Source organism: Sorghum bicolor, chromosome 9, assembly GCF_000003195.3.
Source record: "Sorghum bicolor cultivar BTx623 chromosome 9, Sorghum_bicolor_NCBIv3, whole genome shotgun sequence".
Classification (NCBI taxonomy): domain Eukaryota; kingdom Viridiplantae; phylum Streptophyta; class Magnoliopsida; order Poales; family Poaceae; genus Sorghum; species Sorghum bicolor.
In genome coordinates, this window is record NC_012878.2 from 55,096,812 (window position 1) to 55,114,819 (window position 18,008).

Here is an 18,008-nt window from a genome sequence, read left to right on the forward strand (position 1 = left end):
GATCACAAGCAATAAATCGCAGTGGAGCGGGCACAACCGTGCCGCGGGGGCGGCGGCGGAGGTCCTAGCAGAGGCGGCGGCGGAGGTCCGGCTGCGTGGCGGGGATGGTGGTCCGGTCTGGCCGGGGGCTGCACGCGGCGCTGTCGCCTAGGCGCGAGGAGGCGTGGGCACCGAGAGAAGCTCGTCGGTCCCATCGCCGGTGAGAGAGAGCGCACGCGGATGGGAGGACAGGAGCGTCGGAGCAGAAAAAAAAAACGTGTGTTCACAAGTGCTAAAACACCCGTGTGGTGTTTAGCATTTCCGTTCTTTCATCCATTCCATCGCAGATGCTTGACAAACAGTCGCGTTACAAGAACGTCATTAAATTAAAACTCAGAAAACAACATCGTCTTCACTCTTCACACGTTCACGACTTATCTACACGCTTATTCAGATTTCAGAAGACACTGGACGATGACGCCACCGAACCAGGGCCGGGTCGCATGTCCGCGTCCTCCGGCCGGCGACCTGCACGCTGCTCTCGCTCACTCCTCGTCCATGCCGTCCTCGTCCTCCTCCTCCATGATCCTCATCTTCTTGACGGCCTGCGCGGCGTCGCTCCTGACGGCGTCGTTGGGGACCTGGATCAGGATGTCCGACTTCAACCCCGTCTCCGCGTTCACCAGCCCGCCGCTCCGGTCCACCCTGTAGGCCAGCTCGTCCTTGGCCGGCGCGGCGTCGATGTACACCGTGCAGTTCTCGTCGATCTCCTCCTGGATCAGCATCTTCGACAGCTGCGTCACCACCCTCTTCTCGATCCACCTCCTGATCGGCCGCGCGCCGTACACCGGATCGTAAGAGAGAGACAAGATGATGTCCAGTGCGGCGTCGGTGACGGCCAGAGCGATGCCCCTCTCGGCAAGGCGGACGGCCACGTCCTTCATCTGAAGGCGAGCCACCTTCCTCAGCTGCTCGTGGGACAGAGGGTCGAAGATCACGATCTCGTCGAGCCGGTTCAGCAGCTCAGGGCGGAAGTGCCTCCTCACCTGCACACACACACCAAACACCACTCGAGTTTCAGCATCACATTGCAGATGAGAAGAGGAACAATGTCGAGCACACAATGGAGAGTTTCTGGTGGATGCATCGCACTGCGTACCTCCTGCATGACCAGATCGCGAGCGACCTTCATGGAGTTCTTGCCCACCATCCCGGCGAGGAGGTGCTCGGCGCCGAGGTTGGATGTCATGATGATCACGGTGTTCCTGAAGTCCACCGTCCTGCCTTGCCCGTCCGTCAGCCTGCCGTCGTCGAGGACCTGAAGCAGGGTGTTGAACACGGCGACATGGGCCTTCTCCACCTCGTCGAAGAGGATCACGCTGTACGGCCTCCTCCTCACCTGTTCAGTCAGCTGTCCACCCTCCTCATGGCCGACGTAGCTTCAGTCACAGATAAAAAAAATACAGTTCATGTCAGAACGAGTTCGTCCGATCACTCCAAAGCTAAAAGCGAATTGGAAACACGACAGATGCATGCATTTTCTGCTACTTACCCAGGTGGTGCTCCGATGAGGCGAGCAACCGAGTGCTGCTCCATGTACTCGGACATGTCGATGCGGACAAGCAGGTTCTCGTCGTCGAACAGCTGCTCGGCAAGAGCCTTGGCCAGCTCGGTCTTGCCTACACCGGTCGGACCCAGGAAGAGGAAGGAGCCGGTGGGTTGCTGTGGCCTGCCAAGACCGGCCCTTGACCTCAGCACCGCCTCCGCGACGGCGTTCACGGCCTCCGTCTGGCCGACCACCCTCTGGTGAAGCCTGTCAGCCAGGCCGACCAGCCTCTCCTTGTCGTTCTGGCCAAGCCGGGTCACCGGAATACCCGTCCACCGGCTCACCACCTGCCGATAGGGAAAAAAACCATTTCAGCACGCTGCACGACTACACTACCAAGAGACGATCGGCAATTCGGCATTGCTCTGGAAATTTCTGTAGTGGTGAACATGAACATGGACATACCTCTGCAATTTGTTCAGGGCCGACGGTTTCAGTGAGCATCAGGTTCTCCCCAGTTTCGCTCTCCAGCTTGGAGATCGCGGCGTCGATCTCCTGAAGGGCGCCGTACTTGAGGTCGGCCACACGAGCCAGGTCCATCCGGCGCTCGGCCTCCTGCAGGCTGAACTGCAGCTCCTCGCGGCGCTGCTTCAGCTTCCTGATCTCATCGATCCTCTCCTTCTCCTTCCTGTACTTCATGGTCAGGGGCTGCAGCTTGTCTCTCAGATCGTCCAATTCCTTCTTGACCTGAACAATGGCCACAGTTAACCAAACGTCGGCATCAAAACAGAACATCAGACAGAGGATTTGTTTGCCTTATTAATCTGAGATACTCACCTCAACCAGGCGGGCTTTGCTGGCCTTGTCCTTCTCCTTCTCGAGCGCGTGGAGCTCGACTTCAAGCTGAATTCTCTTCCTCTCCAGGTTATCAATCTCCTCCGGCTGGCTGTCGAGCTGCACCCTCACATTGGCGCAGGCCTCGTCCACCAAGTCAATGGCTTTATCAGGCAGGTGCCGACCCATGATGTACCTCGCGGAGAGCTGCGCGGCGACGACGAGGGCGCGGTCCTGGATCCTGACACCATGGTGGCCCTCGTACTTCTCCTTGAGCCCCCTGAGAATGCTGATGGTGTCGGGCACGCTCGGCTCTGCGACGAACACCTGCTGGAACCGCCGCTCGAACGCCGCGTCCTTCTCCACGTACTTGCGGTACTCCTCCAGCGTGGTGGCGCCGATGCACCGGAGCTGTCCCCTCGCAAGCATCGGCTTGAACAGGTTGGCCGCGTCCATGGAACCCTCCGTCCTGCCCGCGCCCAGGACGAGGTGTATCTCGTCGATGAAGAGAATGACCTTCCCCTCGGCCTCCTCCACCTCCTTGAGCACGGACTTGAGCCGCTCCTCGAACTCGCCGCGGTACTTGGCGCCCGCGACGAGCGCGCCCATGTCGAGCGCGATGAGGCGCACGTCGAGGAGGTTGCTGGGCACGTCGCCGCGAACGATGCGCTGCGCGAGCCCCTCCACGACGGCCGTCTTGCCGACGCCGGGCTCACCGATGAGGACGGGGTTGTTCTTGGTGCGGCGCGAGAGGATGCGCACCACGCGGCGGATCTCCTCGTCGCGGCCGATGACGGGGTCCAGCTTCCCGGCCTGCTCGACGAGGTCGCGGCCGTACGTCTTGAGCGCCTGGAAGTTGGTGTCGCCGGACGCGGACTCCACGCGGCGCCCCTCGCCGCCGCGGAGCTTCTCGAGCTCGGCGCGCACCCGCGCCGCGGACACGCCGGCCTCCTTGAGGCAGTCGGAGATCTGCGAGTCCTCGACCAGGCCGAGCAGCAGCTGGTCGACGGCGAGGTGCGAGTCCCCGCGCTTCTTCTGCGCGGACTGCGCGCGGCGGATGACCTTGATCAGCGCCGTGGACGCCGGGACGGAGTCCGGCGGCGGGGACTGCGACGGCAGCTTCTTGAGCGCGTTGCTCAGCACGCGCTCGAACGACTCCCCGGCCGCTCCGTCGCCCCCCGACGCCCCCGTGATGGCCTGCCGCAGGATGCCGCCCTTGTCCGCCGCCAGCGCCGCGGCCAGATGCAGCGGCGTGAGCTGCGCGTGGCCGGCCTCCGACGCCATCTCGTGCGCCGCCACCAGCGCCTCGTTCGTCTTGTGGGTGAAGTTGTCCGGATTCATGGCTGCTGCGCTTTGCTACTCCTCACAATCTACTACAACGGGCACGAAATCTCTCTCTTGGTTTCTGATGATGAGATGATATCACCAGGTGCTTGTGGAATGGCTTATGCTTCGGCTAGTGTTTGTTTGTGCTTGAACTGCGTGCCTCGGCGGCGGAGGGCGGTGAGCATAAGAAGGCGGAGTGGAGTGTTCATCGGTAGTCTAGAAGATAGTGGAAGCGATCCGAAGGAAGAAGAAGTTGCGAGAGGGTACTATGACATGTGGGCCTTCGTAATCCTGGACCGTTGGATTGTTGAAGAGAGTGCTCCCAATGCGTGACGCCTGGCGTGGTTGTTGACAGTAGTATCTGGCATGTGGGGTAGGGATCTCTGTTGGCCGTATGTGTGGTGGGCCACGAGTCATCCACAAACCAGGATTTTTTTCTTTTGGAGACTAGGGCCTTGTTTCGTTTCTAAAAAAAATTTTCACATTTTTTGTCACATCAAATCTTGCGGCATATGCACGAAATATTAAATATAAATAAAATAAATAATTAATTATATAGTTTATCTATAATTTATGAGATGAATCTTTCGAACATAGTTAATCTATGATTGGACAATACTCTCTCCGTCCCTTTTAAATTGTCGCTTGCGTTTTTCGAAAAACAACCGTCGACAATTATATATTAAAAAATATTAATATTTATAATACATAATTGGTATCATTAGAAAGATATTTGAATCTTGTTTTTTAACAAATTTATTTGGAGATGCAAATATTATACGTGTTTTTTCTACAAATTGAGTCAAATTTGTGGTACGCACATCAACGACGATTACAGTTATCTTGCCACGTGACAACTGATGACAACTCTGAACTACGCAACGATGACGTGTCTTGGTCACCTAGTCCAGGTGTCAAAGCTCCAGACTGGCAGCGCACGGTGGATCAACGGTTCAGACTTGGCGGCGTTCAGTAGAAGCATCAAATCTGAGCCGTTCCCCTCGCATCCGCATCACATCCGACCCGGAAGCGCACGTGGGGCTCGCAACATCGCGGCCGGCCGCCCACAGCACCACCCGGGCGCAGCAATTCGTCGAGCAGCTGCCGCGCGCGCTTACTCTCCTGCGGCTGCGGGCACCGGGCCACCAGGGCACCATGGCGTCCACCGCGCGTGCTCTGGGGGCGCTCCTCCACAGGGCCTCGTTCCTGTCCTCCTCCGCTTCCGCTCTCCGGGGAGCGTCGCTCCTCCGCGGTAACCCGCTCGTGCTCGCGCGCTTTCCTCACCGCCGATCTGGTCCTATTGGACTGTTGGAATGTCTAGTGTTTTGATTGATTTCCTGGTGCTGTCAGGGGATCGACCTATTGGCCTGTTCCGGAGGCATGCGGCGAGGCGGCGGATTTCGTCATTCCAGCCGCTCTGCATGGGACGACGCTCCTGCAAAATCGCTGGAAGGAAGGTGATGTGCTATTGCCATGATCTTCTGGACTACTGGCTGTGCATATTTTGGCTGGGGAAGCCTCTGCTTGGAATAGAGTAAATGGATGCAGCAACAAATATCAATGTGTTCCGAATTTTCGTTTGACTCTAAGGATCCGAGCTAGCTTTTGCTGCTAAGTAGTCTAGTTTTAATTTACTTTCCATTAGGATAATTGTGTAGGAAAAAAAACTAAAAACAGGAAGCAGCTTTCGTTTCTTGTTTAATTTAATGTAGTTAGCTTTAACGTCTCAATATGTATCCTCACGCCAGTTGTTGCTTTGATTCAGGATGCCCAGAATTTGAAGAAGATGAAGCGCAACAGCAAAATTGGAAAAGAAATTGTTGCAGCGTAGGTGTTGCTGGACGCTGTGATCTTGCATTATCATTCTAACAGATTGGTATTTCATCGATTTCTTAATTTGGATTGTTTTGAGCATAAGGTTAGTTAATCCAACATGCTATCATCTGCTAGTATCTGTTGGCGTGTCCTCTTTAAAAAGCATAGGATGTTTTACCTTTTTGGTAGTTTAAACTTAAATATTTGGACGTTTGTAGCATAGGATGTTATTGTCTTGTGAAGGTATTGTGGTTGTATTCTGTAATTAGACATTGCCTGCTTAATATCACTGAAGTGAGTGTCACTATATCTTACCAAGTGGTAGGCCTTGTTAAAATGGAAAGGCAACGGACAAGACCAAGCATCATAGTTCAAGTGCCATTCATTTAAATTAATCTGGTTCATTTATGTATATCACACAGCATCAAGAAGGGTGGCCCAAATCCTTCATCCAACACAACTTTAGCAGCTATACTGGAGAAAGCAAGGGAACTTGATGTCCCTAATGAAATTTTGGAGCGCAACATCAAAAGGGCATCAGAAAAAGGACAAGATACTTACACTGAAAAGGTTTATGAGGTAAACTTCTCTGCCACTAGTTTGATATTATACTTTATTAATAGATTCTTATTTTATGATATACAATAACTCATCTCAAAGGCAAATATCTATATTTGCATGCACAAAATAAATGGTTTGTTCATATATGAGTAGGCTTGTATGCTACTCCCTCTGTTCCAATAGTTCACTTAAATCTCTCTAATATTTACCAAGTTTATAGAAAAATGCATCAACATTTCCAACATCAAATTAGTATCATTAAATTCTCCGTGAAATATATTCATAGTGCATTTACTTGAACTTGTAGATTTTAATAGTTTTTTTTTTCTAAAAACTTGGTGAAAGTTAGAGAAGTTTGACTTGGACAAAGCTAAAGTGAAATATAATTTGGAACTAGTGCGCATTACTTGAGTACATATCACTTTTTATGTGGTTTACATAGGTTTTAAGTGCATGAAGAATTTTCACAGGTCTATGGTTTTGGTGGAGTAGGTATGGTCGTTGAAGTTCTAACTGACAAAATTACAAGATCAGTTGCTGACATTAGAAATGTGGTAAAAGACTGCGGAGCAAAATTGGCTGATCCTGGATCTGTTACTTTTAGATTCAGACAAGCTCGAGTGGTGAACATAAAAGTTACTGATGCAGATAAGGACCAACTGCTCACCATTGCGTTAGATGCTGGTGCTGATGACGTCCTTGAACCAAATTTTGATGATGACGACTCTGAAGAAGAAGCAGAAAGGTACATGCTCGTATAATGCTGAATGCATTTTTGTTTGATAACACTGATTACTAGAACACCAATGAAGGTGTTAGCCGGCATCAGGTGCAGATCCTCAGCCTCATACACACACTTGAGAGCTGGATTAGTTGAGAAGAGAGAACAGAGAGCACGGACACACACACACACAGGGGCGGATCTGCACCCCGGGCTAGGGGGGCTGCAGCCCGGGGTGTGGCCCAAAATCGCTAAGAACACCTCTTCATCTTCAGTCCAAAATAGTTTAAAGTCTAGGCACACACACACACACACACACACCGCACAGTGCTGCTGCTCCTGAACTAAGGATGCAGCTGGTCGTTGAACTTGATTATATACAAATTCTACTCTAGTACCAGCATGACAAGAACTGTGGCCGTACCAGCCATACTTCCTACTATTACAAGGCCATACCTGCCCACATCAGCTTTTGCTGCTGTCCTATCTACTATTAGCCTCATGTCTGATGCGGTGCTGGTGATGTGGAGAGCATAGAGGCGAACAGAGTAGATGAGATTGAGAGCTAGAACACAGACGATAGCGAGGCAATGGTGCGATGGGTTCGTCCCTGGCGGCCACGGCTGAATCACCAGCAGCCACCGTCGAAGGGGAAAACCCGCTCGCCTTACCTTCTTCGATAATCCTTATGTCTAAGGTCACTCCCTGAAAACCACTCAGCCCCTAGACGACCTGGTGGCCGTGCATGCCCCTGAGCCTGATGGCCGTGCATGCCCTTGAAGGCCTCTTCATAAACTGACTCAGCCCCAAGAGGCGGTCTCAGTCTGGTGGCCGTGCATGCCGTCGCCTGTACTGCCGCCCAACAAATGAGTCAACAACATGTCATAGGACTGTTGGACAGGATGAAATGAGCAGTGCAGAAGCTGGGAAGCACGACAAGAACTGTGGCCATACCAGCCATACTACCTACCAACATCAGGTTCGCTATCGAGCCTCATGTCACAGGAGACAGGATGACATGAGCAGCACAAAAGATGGGAGTAAAGAGCAAGAGCTGACCGAATTACTAACAGAAGTTTCAAGTTGCAGTATTCTCGAATACGCAGGAGGACTGCATATCATTGTATTAATAGAAGGAAAAAGGAGCCGTACAAAGACTCAACACACACAACACACAAACTCTCTCTCACACACAGACACACAACACACAAACACACAAGGACACACACTAAACCCCACTCACAAACTGACAGAAAAGAAACGCATGAGACAAGGAAAGGACCTGACCAGGCCCCCCAAAAGCCCCTCCCTAACCGACACCCCGAGCTGGGTTCAGGGACAGCCCCTTGGCCCCAGACAACGACCAAAGCAGAGCTTCCTCCCGAGCAAGAGTCAGAGCTGTGGACAGATTTGGGGTGGCTGCATTGAAGACGCAGTCATTTCGATGCTTCCAGATGGTCCAGGCGCCTAAGATGATAAGAGAATTCAAACCTTTTCGCCCATCTCCGCTGGTTGCCAACATTTCAAGTTGCAGTACACTAGATTACTTGTCCACATATGATATAAGTACCATTTAACACATATTAGGTTATGAGTAACTTTCCAAAGGCACAGGAAAGCTGTGTTCTGAGTCATAGAACATAATGAAGTCACCAGTTTTGTACTTAGTAATGGTTATTAAGGTTGTCATATGCTGGTGCTTTCCTTTCTTGTTTCTGCATTTTAATAAAAGCAAACTTCCTTTGGATTCTCCTTGTGTCTGAAAGCTGCCCCTTTCTATCCTAAGGTTCTACAAGATAGTTACTACATCAGAAAACTATCCAGTTGTGCTATCTAAGCTACAAGAAGAAGGATTGAAGTTTGAAACTGATAATGGCTACGAACTTCTTCCTCTGAACCCAATTGAGGTACACTGTCTTCCCTTTTTATTGTCAAATCTGCTGTTTGCACAAATTGCAAGTTTGGGTTTAGGGTGCAGCTGTACTTGAACATGGTTGAATTGACGCCAATCCTTAGAAATTACAGTTTGGCAGATTATTTTATTGCCTATAGTAGAGGACAGCCAAGATAATTGCGTAAACAAATGACAAATGAAGTCGCAAAGGCAGGATGATTCTTTTAAATATGCAAATTCTTCATAATGTAGTCCATTAGCCGTCACCATATTATCCATTTGGATTCTATTCTTGCAAAATGTCCATTCTTTTAGTTCCTAGGAGTGTCATATTATGTGACACTTTCCATATTATTGTTGCAGGTCGACGACGAGGCCATGGAACTAAACAAGGAACTTGTTTCAAAATTGCTAGAGCTTGATGACGTTGACGCCGTCTACGCAGACCAAAAATGAGTGAACTCATGAGCTACAGCTCTCAATTCAAGACACGCTTAGCCCATGGGTCTTTGTTGGAGTATATTTACTTTACATTGATAGGAAAAAAAATTGATAGGTCTGCTTATGATGCCTGGTTACATTGGTTCTAAGTTCCCAAAAACTTGAGTTAGTGATCTAGCATTTTTTTAAGACAGATCAGTTTATACCTTGGGTTTTTGCCCAGCCCATCCTGTTGGGAAACTTATCAGCGTCTGCTATATTCTCAGAAAGCAGATCTGAGATGTGAGAAGCCATTATAAAATAATACGATGATGCCTATCAATTTGTTGGTATTTGGTAAAGCGTTGAAATGAAAATGCTTTGGCTCTCTGAAATGAATAAATGTGCTCTTCGCTCTGTAAAAGCAGCTGATGCTGATTTGTTGTTAGAAAAAAAACATTGATGACTGGCTATAAAATTCTGGATAATAAGTTCATGCTGGCTGTAAAATTCTTGCTGATAAGTTAAAGCGAATAGGGCCATGTCATCTTGCTGTAAAGAAGTTCAAGCGAATAGGGCCATGTCAATCTTTCTGCTCGTTTCAATATCCACCGGATGCAATGGCAGATCTCATCAGATTGGAAATTATCCGCACCACTTTCACCTAGCTGCCACAGACACAAGTTCCTTGACAGCATTCTGTGTATACTTAAGATGCCGGAACTCACTATCATCCGAGCACCTTGTAAAAAAATTTGTAGGTTACAACTATCATCCGAGCACCTTGTAAGAAAATTTGTAGGTTGCATAAAACAGCAAGTACACTGGGAGTTTAAGCAACCCTTTCGCCAAGAAATTCAGCATCCAATCTCTACCCATGGGATAGATAAACTTCCTCTGGTCTATCAAAAATTTCATCGGCACTCTGGCCGGTTGCAAGAACATATAACGAGAGTCAAATACAACAGTGCACATCTCTAATCTAGTTCTGTGGTTTTCTGGTTCACGAACCTAGTGCAGTTGACCTAGAACCAAGTATCAAGTAAATGGTACTATTGTTAACTTCATCTATTGCCACGGGTTCTTCTTTTGCCCTGCCGCAAGTGTGGAACTAGTTTTGGCACTCTGCAGGTACAAAACCAAGCATATAATGTGTTAGAATGAGCTAAAAAGAATGAGGTATATAACTACAGTAGGTCTGTCAGACTTACAGCCTTCAACTTCTTCAACTTGCCTCGAACCCTGTTCTTCTGGGGTTTCAGTTTATATATACGGACCATCCAATGGTGGGTTGTGAATACCTTTATTCAGCATCAAGATGGGTAACCATAAAGCAAAGATTCAAGTTAGTATAATAGATGAAAAATCAACTGTTGCCAATTGGAACAGAGAGTAACATCATAATACCTCCTCAAAATGTGTTAGCTTGAAATGCTTCTTTCCTATTTCATATCCTCTTACTCTATCAAAACCTTTTCCATCGGTCTCCACAAACCTAGAGGACACAGAGGACATAAATGTCAAAAGGACATGTGTGATGATGGACGTTCCAATTAAAATCAGTCTTGTTGATTCAGTTTACCAGACCTGTAATAACAAAGCTTGTACATGAGGCAATTCAGCATAGTTGGGGTGGCTTGAGCATCAACACGGTATTGACCATCCCTCTGCCAATAACATTAATTCAAAAATCGGAATAAAGAAAGAACTATGCAGATGCATGTATATTTCATCTTTCCGCCTTATTATGCTACCAAAATGACGTGTATAGGGTGTTGTTGAAGGAGTTAACAACTCACAAGATAATCTGGTTCCTTGATGTGAGGGAACACACCACCTCCTATGCGTACCATCCAAAGGAACTTATTGATATCATCGCTAGGGTATCCAACAAGTCCTGTCAAAGAAACATTTGTGTCAGGATTTGAGACCAATGGTTCAAGTTACATTGGTTTTTTTTCCTCCTATGCGCTATAAAGCACCAACCTCCAAAGACAACAAGCACATATTTGACATCTAAAGAATTGAAGATTTCCCAAGCTGCTTTTTCTGGGGACGACATTGCTGTACCAACTGTTGCTATATGAGTGTTGTTCCAGGTGTTATTGTCTACAATCACAGTTCTGTTGGCCATTGCAGTTGTTTGGTAACCATAGTCCCACCAGGAAGCAACCTGCAGCACAACACTTTAATGTGTAAGTATAAAGGTCAGTCCACAAACAATAGAAATCAAAGGGGTGAGTATACCTTGTCATCAACATCTGTGTTATGGCTCAGCCATGCATAAGCTTCACGGAAATCATCAAAAACATGCAATCCATCCCGTGAACGAGATGTCAACACAATTGAAGGCGCCGAGTACGCTTCAGCTGCCGCCCATACACAATGGACCTACAAAAATGGAATCATTAACTAGATTGCCTCTCTTTCAATGAAGACATTCATTCTGGTAAGACTAACAACAGAGGACTTACCACATAGAAACCACCTAACACGATCAGCAGCAAAATACCCATAACAGATAATTCAAAAGGCAGAACCAAAAGCCTCTTTTCCTTTTTAGGCTTCACAGAAACACTCTCTGCTACTTCTTTCTCCTTCTTCCGGTTCTTCTTTGACGGTTTTTCCTTTGGAGCCGTTTCAGATTTTTCATTTCTATTTTCATTTTTTGTTGAATTTGTAGAACTCTCAGGGCTACTATCACCTGACTTTAGTTTCAGAAGAAAACAGGTTGTCAACAAGTGATTGGATGGGTACTTCGATTCTAATATAAAGGGAAAATTGTAAGAAGGAACCATACAGAAGTAGGGCTGTCATCAAAAAATTTTGACAGCTGAAATTTAATGGATCGTGTGAGGACACTGAAAACTTCAGATAGAGCAATCCCAGATAAAATACACGCAGCAGGAGCAAGGACAAGCATAAGCCGTACCTAGCAAAGCAGATGCCACAGAAAGTTATAACAAGTAAATAATTAAAAAAAAAAAGGTGCATGAGATTCTTCCGTCTGCAAGGATTCTTACCATAACTCCAGAAAAATACACTGCAGTGACTAAATACAAGACCATGAAGGAGCTTGCGTCAGACAGAGGCAAGAAGCATGACTGTAGATCATGTAAATACCGATTAATCAGAACTAAGCCTGTTGCTGGTACAGTCTTAATTAACAAAGTATAGTTCTTACAATAATCCCAGCAGGAATCAGGAAGGCCAACACATTAATGTCCATAAAATAAGAGGGCCAGGTAGGAGGTTGGTGTTCACTGACACTAGCAATGATGGGGATGTACTTGCTTGCATAAGTTCTGTCAGAAAAGAAGAGTAAAATTGCAGCAACTAATATGAGAAGAGAAGCAGAACACACACGCTGCAACAGGACGCTACATACAAAAAGCATCACCAGAAAGGAAAATAAGGCGTTGCATTAGCGATGCCGATATACACTTTTATTTGTCTAAGAGCCTAAGCATTAAATGTCAACAACATTTCGTCAGCTACACTAAAACCTAATAATAGCTGAGTCGTCATTAAGTGTCATATCATGTTTATTAGTTACCAAGTCAGGTCAGTCATAGTCTGATCGGCAAAATAAATGAGTTTTTATTCTAGAGGAACTTACGGATCAAGTAGACTCAAACTGCGGCCGCTCCAGCCTTTTGTTGGACTAGATGCCACCAAGGCGACAAGTATGGCTACTACTGCGAAACAAACAGCTCTGCAGGAAGGATCTTGCAATCAGCATTTGGACATTGAGACAATAAATATTGAAATATTCAGAGGGCAAGTTTCTTGCTGGTTTCAACTTTCAAGGTCCAAAGATATTAATCCTGTGTATTATAAAAGATTAGTAACTTCAGAGACTTACAAGCCAACAGATATGACAAGAGTCATAGCAACTTTGAACAGCCTAGGAGTCAAAAGCCCTTTGATATAATACACAAGAGCAACCACGTGAAGAATTATGAACACCTGCAATACAGGTATCCTGTCATTTTGCATTTCTTTAATGCAATAGCAATGATAAGGCCCAGTTACTTATATAGAGATTATTGGTCTGTGCGCACTGTACAGTGTAGTTGGACAAATATTGTAAAATGAGGAAAGTATATTTATTGTACATATGTTACATATGAACAGTAATGAATAATGTCAATGCATGGTTGTATTTAGCCTCAACATCTAGGAAATGCATTTTATGTTAATCCAACACCTTTTGAACTTGAGAAAACCATGAGTTTTCAAATTTGGGAGACCAGCCTCAAGAAGCAAAACATTTACAAGAGTTGGCAACAATATTGTACTGCAGAATGGAGAAAAAACAAGAAAGGAGAAGGCATGTAGATACCAGAAATGATGCAAAGTGCTCAGAGGTCATTACTGCATTAAAACCAACCACAGGTACTAATGCTGCCAGAAGCGTTCCAAGTATAACCTGCAAAATGATCCATGGATCTGGTAAGTTACAGTTCTGGACAACCACTCTGGAAAGAAGAGTGTGCCAACCAAAGGAAGCTTTATGCACTCACAAGGGGAGCATATGCAATGTAGAGCCGCGAAGAATAACGACCAGTTACAATGCACAAGAGGACATGCATTGGGATAAGATTGATAATGAATGTGTAGCCTCCCCAAGAGCAGACCTAGAAAAGCCTAGTTTATGATTACAAAGTACATTTGAAAAACATGGATCAAAATTCAACAAGTTTACCATGTAGAAATATGAGAGAGCATTGAGTGTTGCATAAAAGAGTGATCCCGTGTTCAGCGTCTGTGTATATGCATAACAAGTCAGAGCATTGCGTATGTCAAAAGAAGCAAAATGGAAAACATATCTTGAGCACCAGTACCTTTACATATAGATAAAATGTAAATATCAAGGCAAATATTGCTACAGCTTCATTATCATAGCTGCCTGCAACAGATCTTGAGATGTATGAGGGGACCTGGGATGATGTCGAGAACATCTGATTAATCATATGGTACTAGGAGAGTACAGAAGACTACATACATAGACAATACAATGTTCTAAGTGAGCAATTAGCTAGAAATTAAAATCTTGGTGTTATCTAAATGAAGCATTAAAATTGGGCGACATTAACAAAATCCTGTAATAAAAAAAAAATATATTGCAAACACGAGTAACTGAAGAAACCGATTGTCAAGTACCCAGGTTCAACAAAACACAGATTCAGTCATTCAATAATATTTCTCATTTACTTTAGAAATATATGTTTAGGATATAGAAATCAGCAATCATAACTAGTATTGCAAATTGCAACACTTCTTTGCTACACCGTACATGGACGGTATAAAGCTGAAATGAACTGACAATAAATTTGGTTTGATTAAAGAGAATTTTTATTTCCATTTCCATCATGACATGAAAATGGCTAAATACTACAAACCAAGGAAACAAGTTTTGTACCAATTTAGCTTTTCCTTAATTGTGGTCAAAATTGGTAGGGGAGTTGTTAGCGCAATTTACCATTGCTAAAATGGCTGCTGCCATTAATCCAGCTCCAGTACCCTTCGCTTCCTATAGAAGAAGTTAAAGTAAGCATAGAATTTGCAAATGGGTAAGAATAATGTGATAATTCACACTTCCTTGAAAAACCAACCTTTGTTAACAGGTAAGTAGCCCATGATGCATTTGCTGAGAAAATTGGAGCTGTGAACACACAAACTGTCTCCACAGACAATGGGATGTTAAGAGAATTCAGCAACCTAGTGGACCATTCAAATACTTTAGGCACATTTAATCAGAAGAATATAAATGTAAGATTGTAAATTGTGTCCCTTGATGATATACCACCAAATAGTTCCAGCAGTCAATGTCAAACCAGGATACACAGTGCCACCAATCACACGGCCAAGGGGGTACCTAAAACAGCAGAAGCAGCAACGAAATCAGCCTACTAAATGATTCCTTTTACACAGAAATCGCGCAGTACTAAATGACTGAGAGATTGGAGCTGCTCTTACCATGTCCTATCATCAAACCAGTTCCAGAACTCGTAAATTCCATTCTTCGACAGATACTGTAACAAGGAGAAGTTTAGACCAGATGTAACAGACAACTGTTTCAGCCAACAAGTTACGCCTCTACGTGAGCGTCACTTGCTCTATCTTTCCACTAATTATCTCATAGCAAACTAAATCTAGCAGACAGGGCACAAGAGTAAATTCCCAAAACCCAAAACCCTCCCAACTCCGAAACTCAGCATCAATATAGCGCCGTAGTCATACGGAAGTGAGCTCAATTCCACATACTGCAGAACTTCAGAACAGAAGGAAAAAAGTTAAACCAATGGAACCAGCAACCAAACCTGAGTGACGCGGAAGTTGAAGTAGGGGTCGAACTCATGGATCACGCTCTCGTACTTGATTACCTGCGCACCAGCAGCCGTAACGCATGAGCACACACAATTCGGGGATGAGCGTTTTGCGAGCACCGAACTGGATCTGGAGGCTCGCGGGGGCAAAGCGGATCTTACGGAGAAGAGGCGGATCGAGAACGCGACGACGCCGATGAGGAGGAGCGTGAAGGCGCAGAGCACACCCCCGAACGCGTTGCGGAGCCGCCCACCGCCGCCGGCCGCCGCGGGGGAGGCCTCGGGCTCCGCCATTGCGGCCTCTGCGTGCGTCGTTGTGTGTGTGTGGGTGGAAGGCGCGGAAATCCCAGTGCTGGACCCAGGCGGAGACGAAGACCTCGCGACGCGATCGTGAACTGGGTGTTCCAGTCCCGTGCTACGACTCGGGATTTATTGCGGTTTTTGCGAGTAAGCCCCTGGTAACGCTGTTTTTTGTCGGAACGGGGTTATGCACGGGGCACGCCAGCCGCCCTCCTGCAAAGTTGTGTTGTGTGATTGTGTCCCGCTTCAGCCTACCGGCCCTACCGTATATACGTACACAGGTTGTACTTGTACAGTACTAATAATAAATACTGTGATTTTTTAGTTTGGATATTTGTTTAATTTATTCTGTTCGTAAAACCCATTTTTATTGAGTAAATCAGGTCACAAAAATTTCAGCCCGTTTTTGCTGCTGCAGCTGCTGGTAGTACAGCCCAGCTGCGCGTCAAGGTAGCTAAGAGCTGCAGCAACTTCAGCTGTAAGCAGAAGGGAATAAACCTGTGTCCGTCGAACTGTCGAAGAGATGAAAATAGGTGAATTGAGAATGCAAAATTTAGAAAACGAGCCATGATAATAAAATCCTACGGCTAATGTGCAAAGTCGAGGGAAACGACGATCAAGACGGTTCGTATTTTCATCCATGGGCTAGGAAATTTCTCTTTAAAGTAAAGAAGGCTAAGCTCATTGGTTCGATGACATGTTTTCCAGCACACTAGCCAATCAGAAACCCGCAAACAGCTAGGGACCACAAGAAACACCTTTGGTGTAGAAAACGGTAAAACAAAAAATGCAATCCAGTAGCGAGATTGCATGAGCGAAAAAAAACATGAGCAGATAAACCTGAGTAATTTTTATATATGATGAGAAACTAAAGGAACGTCCATCCAGGTGAAGCCACGAATACTGTTTTTAAGACTTTGAAACCTTATAAAACCAACATTAGAGGCTTCGGAGTTTTGACCTTGAAACCTTAGATTTTCATCCCCACATATAGGATTGAATACAGCGTGGAAAATATTTAGCACCAAAGCCATCTAATTGTCGGGACCCCATATCGAATAAAATATCTCTCTGTGTCTTCTCCCACATATAAGATTGACCGATTGAGCACCAACGCCCAACGAGCTACAACATAGAAAATATTTGGTACCGAAGCCATATGATATTAATATCTCTTGATGCATTCTCTGTTTGGTTCATTCGCACGAGAAAAAAAAATCCCCTTTCTCTTCCTTCTTCGGTCCTCCCTACTCTAACAAATTCTGCCATGGATCTCTCTCATCCAACTTTGCTCTTTCCATTGTCTATCTCTAGTGCAAAAGGCCTCTTTTTCTTGGCGGCTCCTTTGTAGTCAGCACGAGCTCTTTCCATAACTTGATCATCGGATTCACCACTACCATGCTCTATTTTTGCTTTTTCATAGCATGCATTGAATTTGGTAATTAAAGATATAGTCTTGCTCCAATGGTTTTTCAATTCAGTAGCTATTCTTCTTCAAGGGCGTGTTCAAGCTGTACTCTGCAATATCCTTTCAGTGCCTATTTTCCCTTCTATCAACTCCAATAATTGGATCTGTGTAATTTTTCAGCCAAGCGCTAACTAACTGAAGTTTTCTCACTCTAAAACATTCGACCTTCTTTCTTTTGACTTTCTTGTGGACTGTTGTCATTGTCACTCCAAACCAATGTGTTTAAAGGATCCACACCAATCTGTTGTTGCTCTTGGGACACCAGAGAAGCTAAATCGATAGGGCTGATGTCATCAACTCGCGAATCAGTCCCTTGGCTACCTTGGAAGAAACCCATGGATCTAAGTAGTGACACATCATCGACTCCTTGTGGGTATTGTACCATCCCCACGTAAAAAGTACCTTGATGGCTTCCTTGTGATGATAATGGGAATTGTGGGTAATTTGGTTGAGATCTAAAGGGATTGAACATGTGTGAATACTGGAGGTGGAAATTGGCAGGGAATTATGGTTGATAGTTCATAGGTATTAGGGTGAAGGGAAATGATGTTATTGCCTAATTGGACTTTGTGGCTCACCACTTGTCATTGCAGAGTTCACCATATTTGTCAAAGATGAAGATGTGTTCTCCATAGCTACAAAAGAAAGAGAGATAGAGAGATTTGTGTGTTCGATGACCTTTGCCAACGATCATGTGTAGTTTAAAGACATGTGTGCCCAATGGTTATGCCTGTATAAAATTGGATTAAATGTAACCATTCTGACTAGCTTTTACCTTTTTGCTACAATAAATTAATATATTTTATAATATT

At 45.9% G+C, this 18,008-nt stretch overlaps 3 protein-coding genes across 3 annotated transcripts; 1 reads left to right on the forward strand and 2 right to left on the reverse strand.

Annotated features, from left to right (window-relative positions):
- Positions 260 to 3,914, reverse strand: LOC8067531 (chaperone protein ClpB1). Its single transcript, XM_002441353.2, has 5 exons — positions 2,363 to 3,914; positions 1,991 to 2,272; positions 1,532 to 1,872; positions 1,139 to 1,418; positions 260 to 1,025 (listed from the first exon to the last, which is right to left on the reverse strand). Exons 1-5 carry the CDS (start codon positions 3,698 to 3,700, stop codon positions 525 to 527), a joined length of 2,742 nt encoding a protein of 913 aa, XP_002441398.1. The 5' UTR covers positions 3,701 to 3,914; the 3' UTR covers positions 260 to 524.
- Positions 4,702 to 9,491, forward strand: LOC8067532 (probable transcriptional regulatory protein At2g25830). The gene is made up of 7 exons (XM_002440048.2): positions 4,702 to 4,937; positions 5,036 to 5,142; positions 5,451 to 5,512; positions 5,923 to 6,079; positions 6,532 to 6,806; positions 8,569 to 8,689; positions 9,040 to 9,491. Exons 1-7 carry the CDS (start codon positions 4,841 to 4,843, stop codon positions 9,130 to 9,132), a joined length of 912 nt encoding a protein of 303 aa, XP_002440093.1. The 5' UTR covers positions 4,702 to 4,840; the 3' UTR covers positions 9,133 to 9,491.
- LOC8082991 (dolichyl-diphosphooligosaccharide--protein glycosyltransferase subunit STT3A) lies at positions 9,781 to 15,831 on the reverse strand. Its single transcript, XM_002441354.2, has 23 exons — positions 15,591 to 15,831; positions 15,423 to 15,485; positions 15,079 to 15,134; positions 14,906 to 14,977; positions 14,715 to 14,820; positions 14,582 to 14,632; positions 13,944 to 14,039; positions 13,805 to 13,864; positions 13,623 to 13,736; positions 13,442 to 13,528; positions 12,962 to 13,065; positions 12,716 to 12,811; positions 12,281 to 12,401; positions 12,120 to 12,200; positions 11,897 to 12,028; positions 11,571 to 11,804; positions 11,344 to 11,487; positions 11,083 to 11,269; positions 10,896 to 10,993; positions 10,684 to 10,763; positions 10,504 to 10,591; positions 10,308 to 10,397; positions 9,781 to 10,221 (listed from the first exon to the last, which is right to left on the reverse strand). The coding sequence occupies exons 1-23, from the start codon at positions 15,720 to 15,722 to the stop codon at positions 10,165 to 10,167; spliced, it is 2,349 nt and encodes a 782-aa protein (XP_002441399.1). The 5' UTR covers positions 15,723 to 15,831; the 3' UTR covers positions 9,781 to 10,164.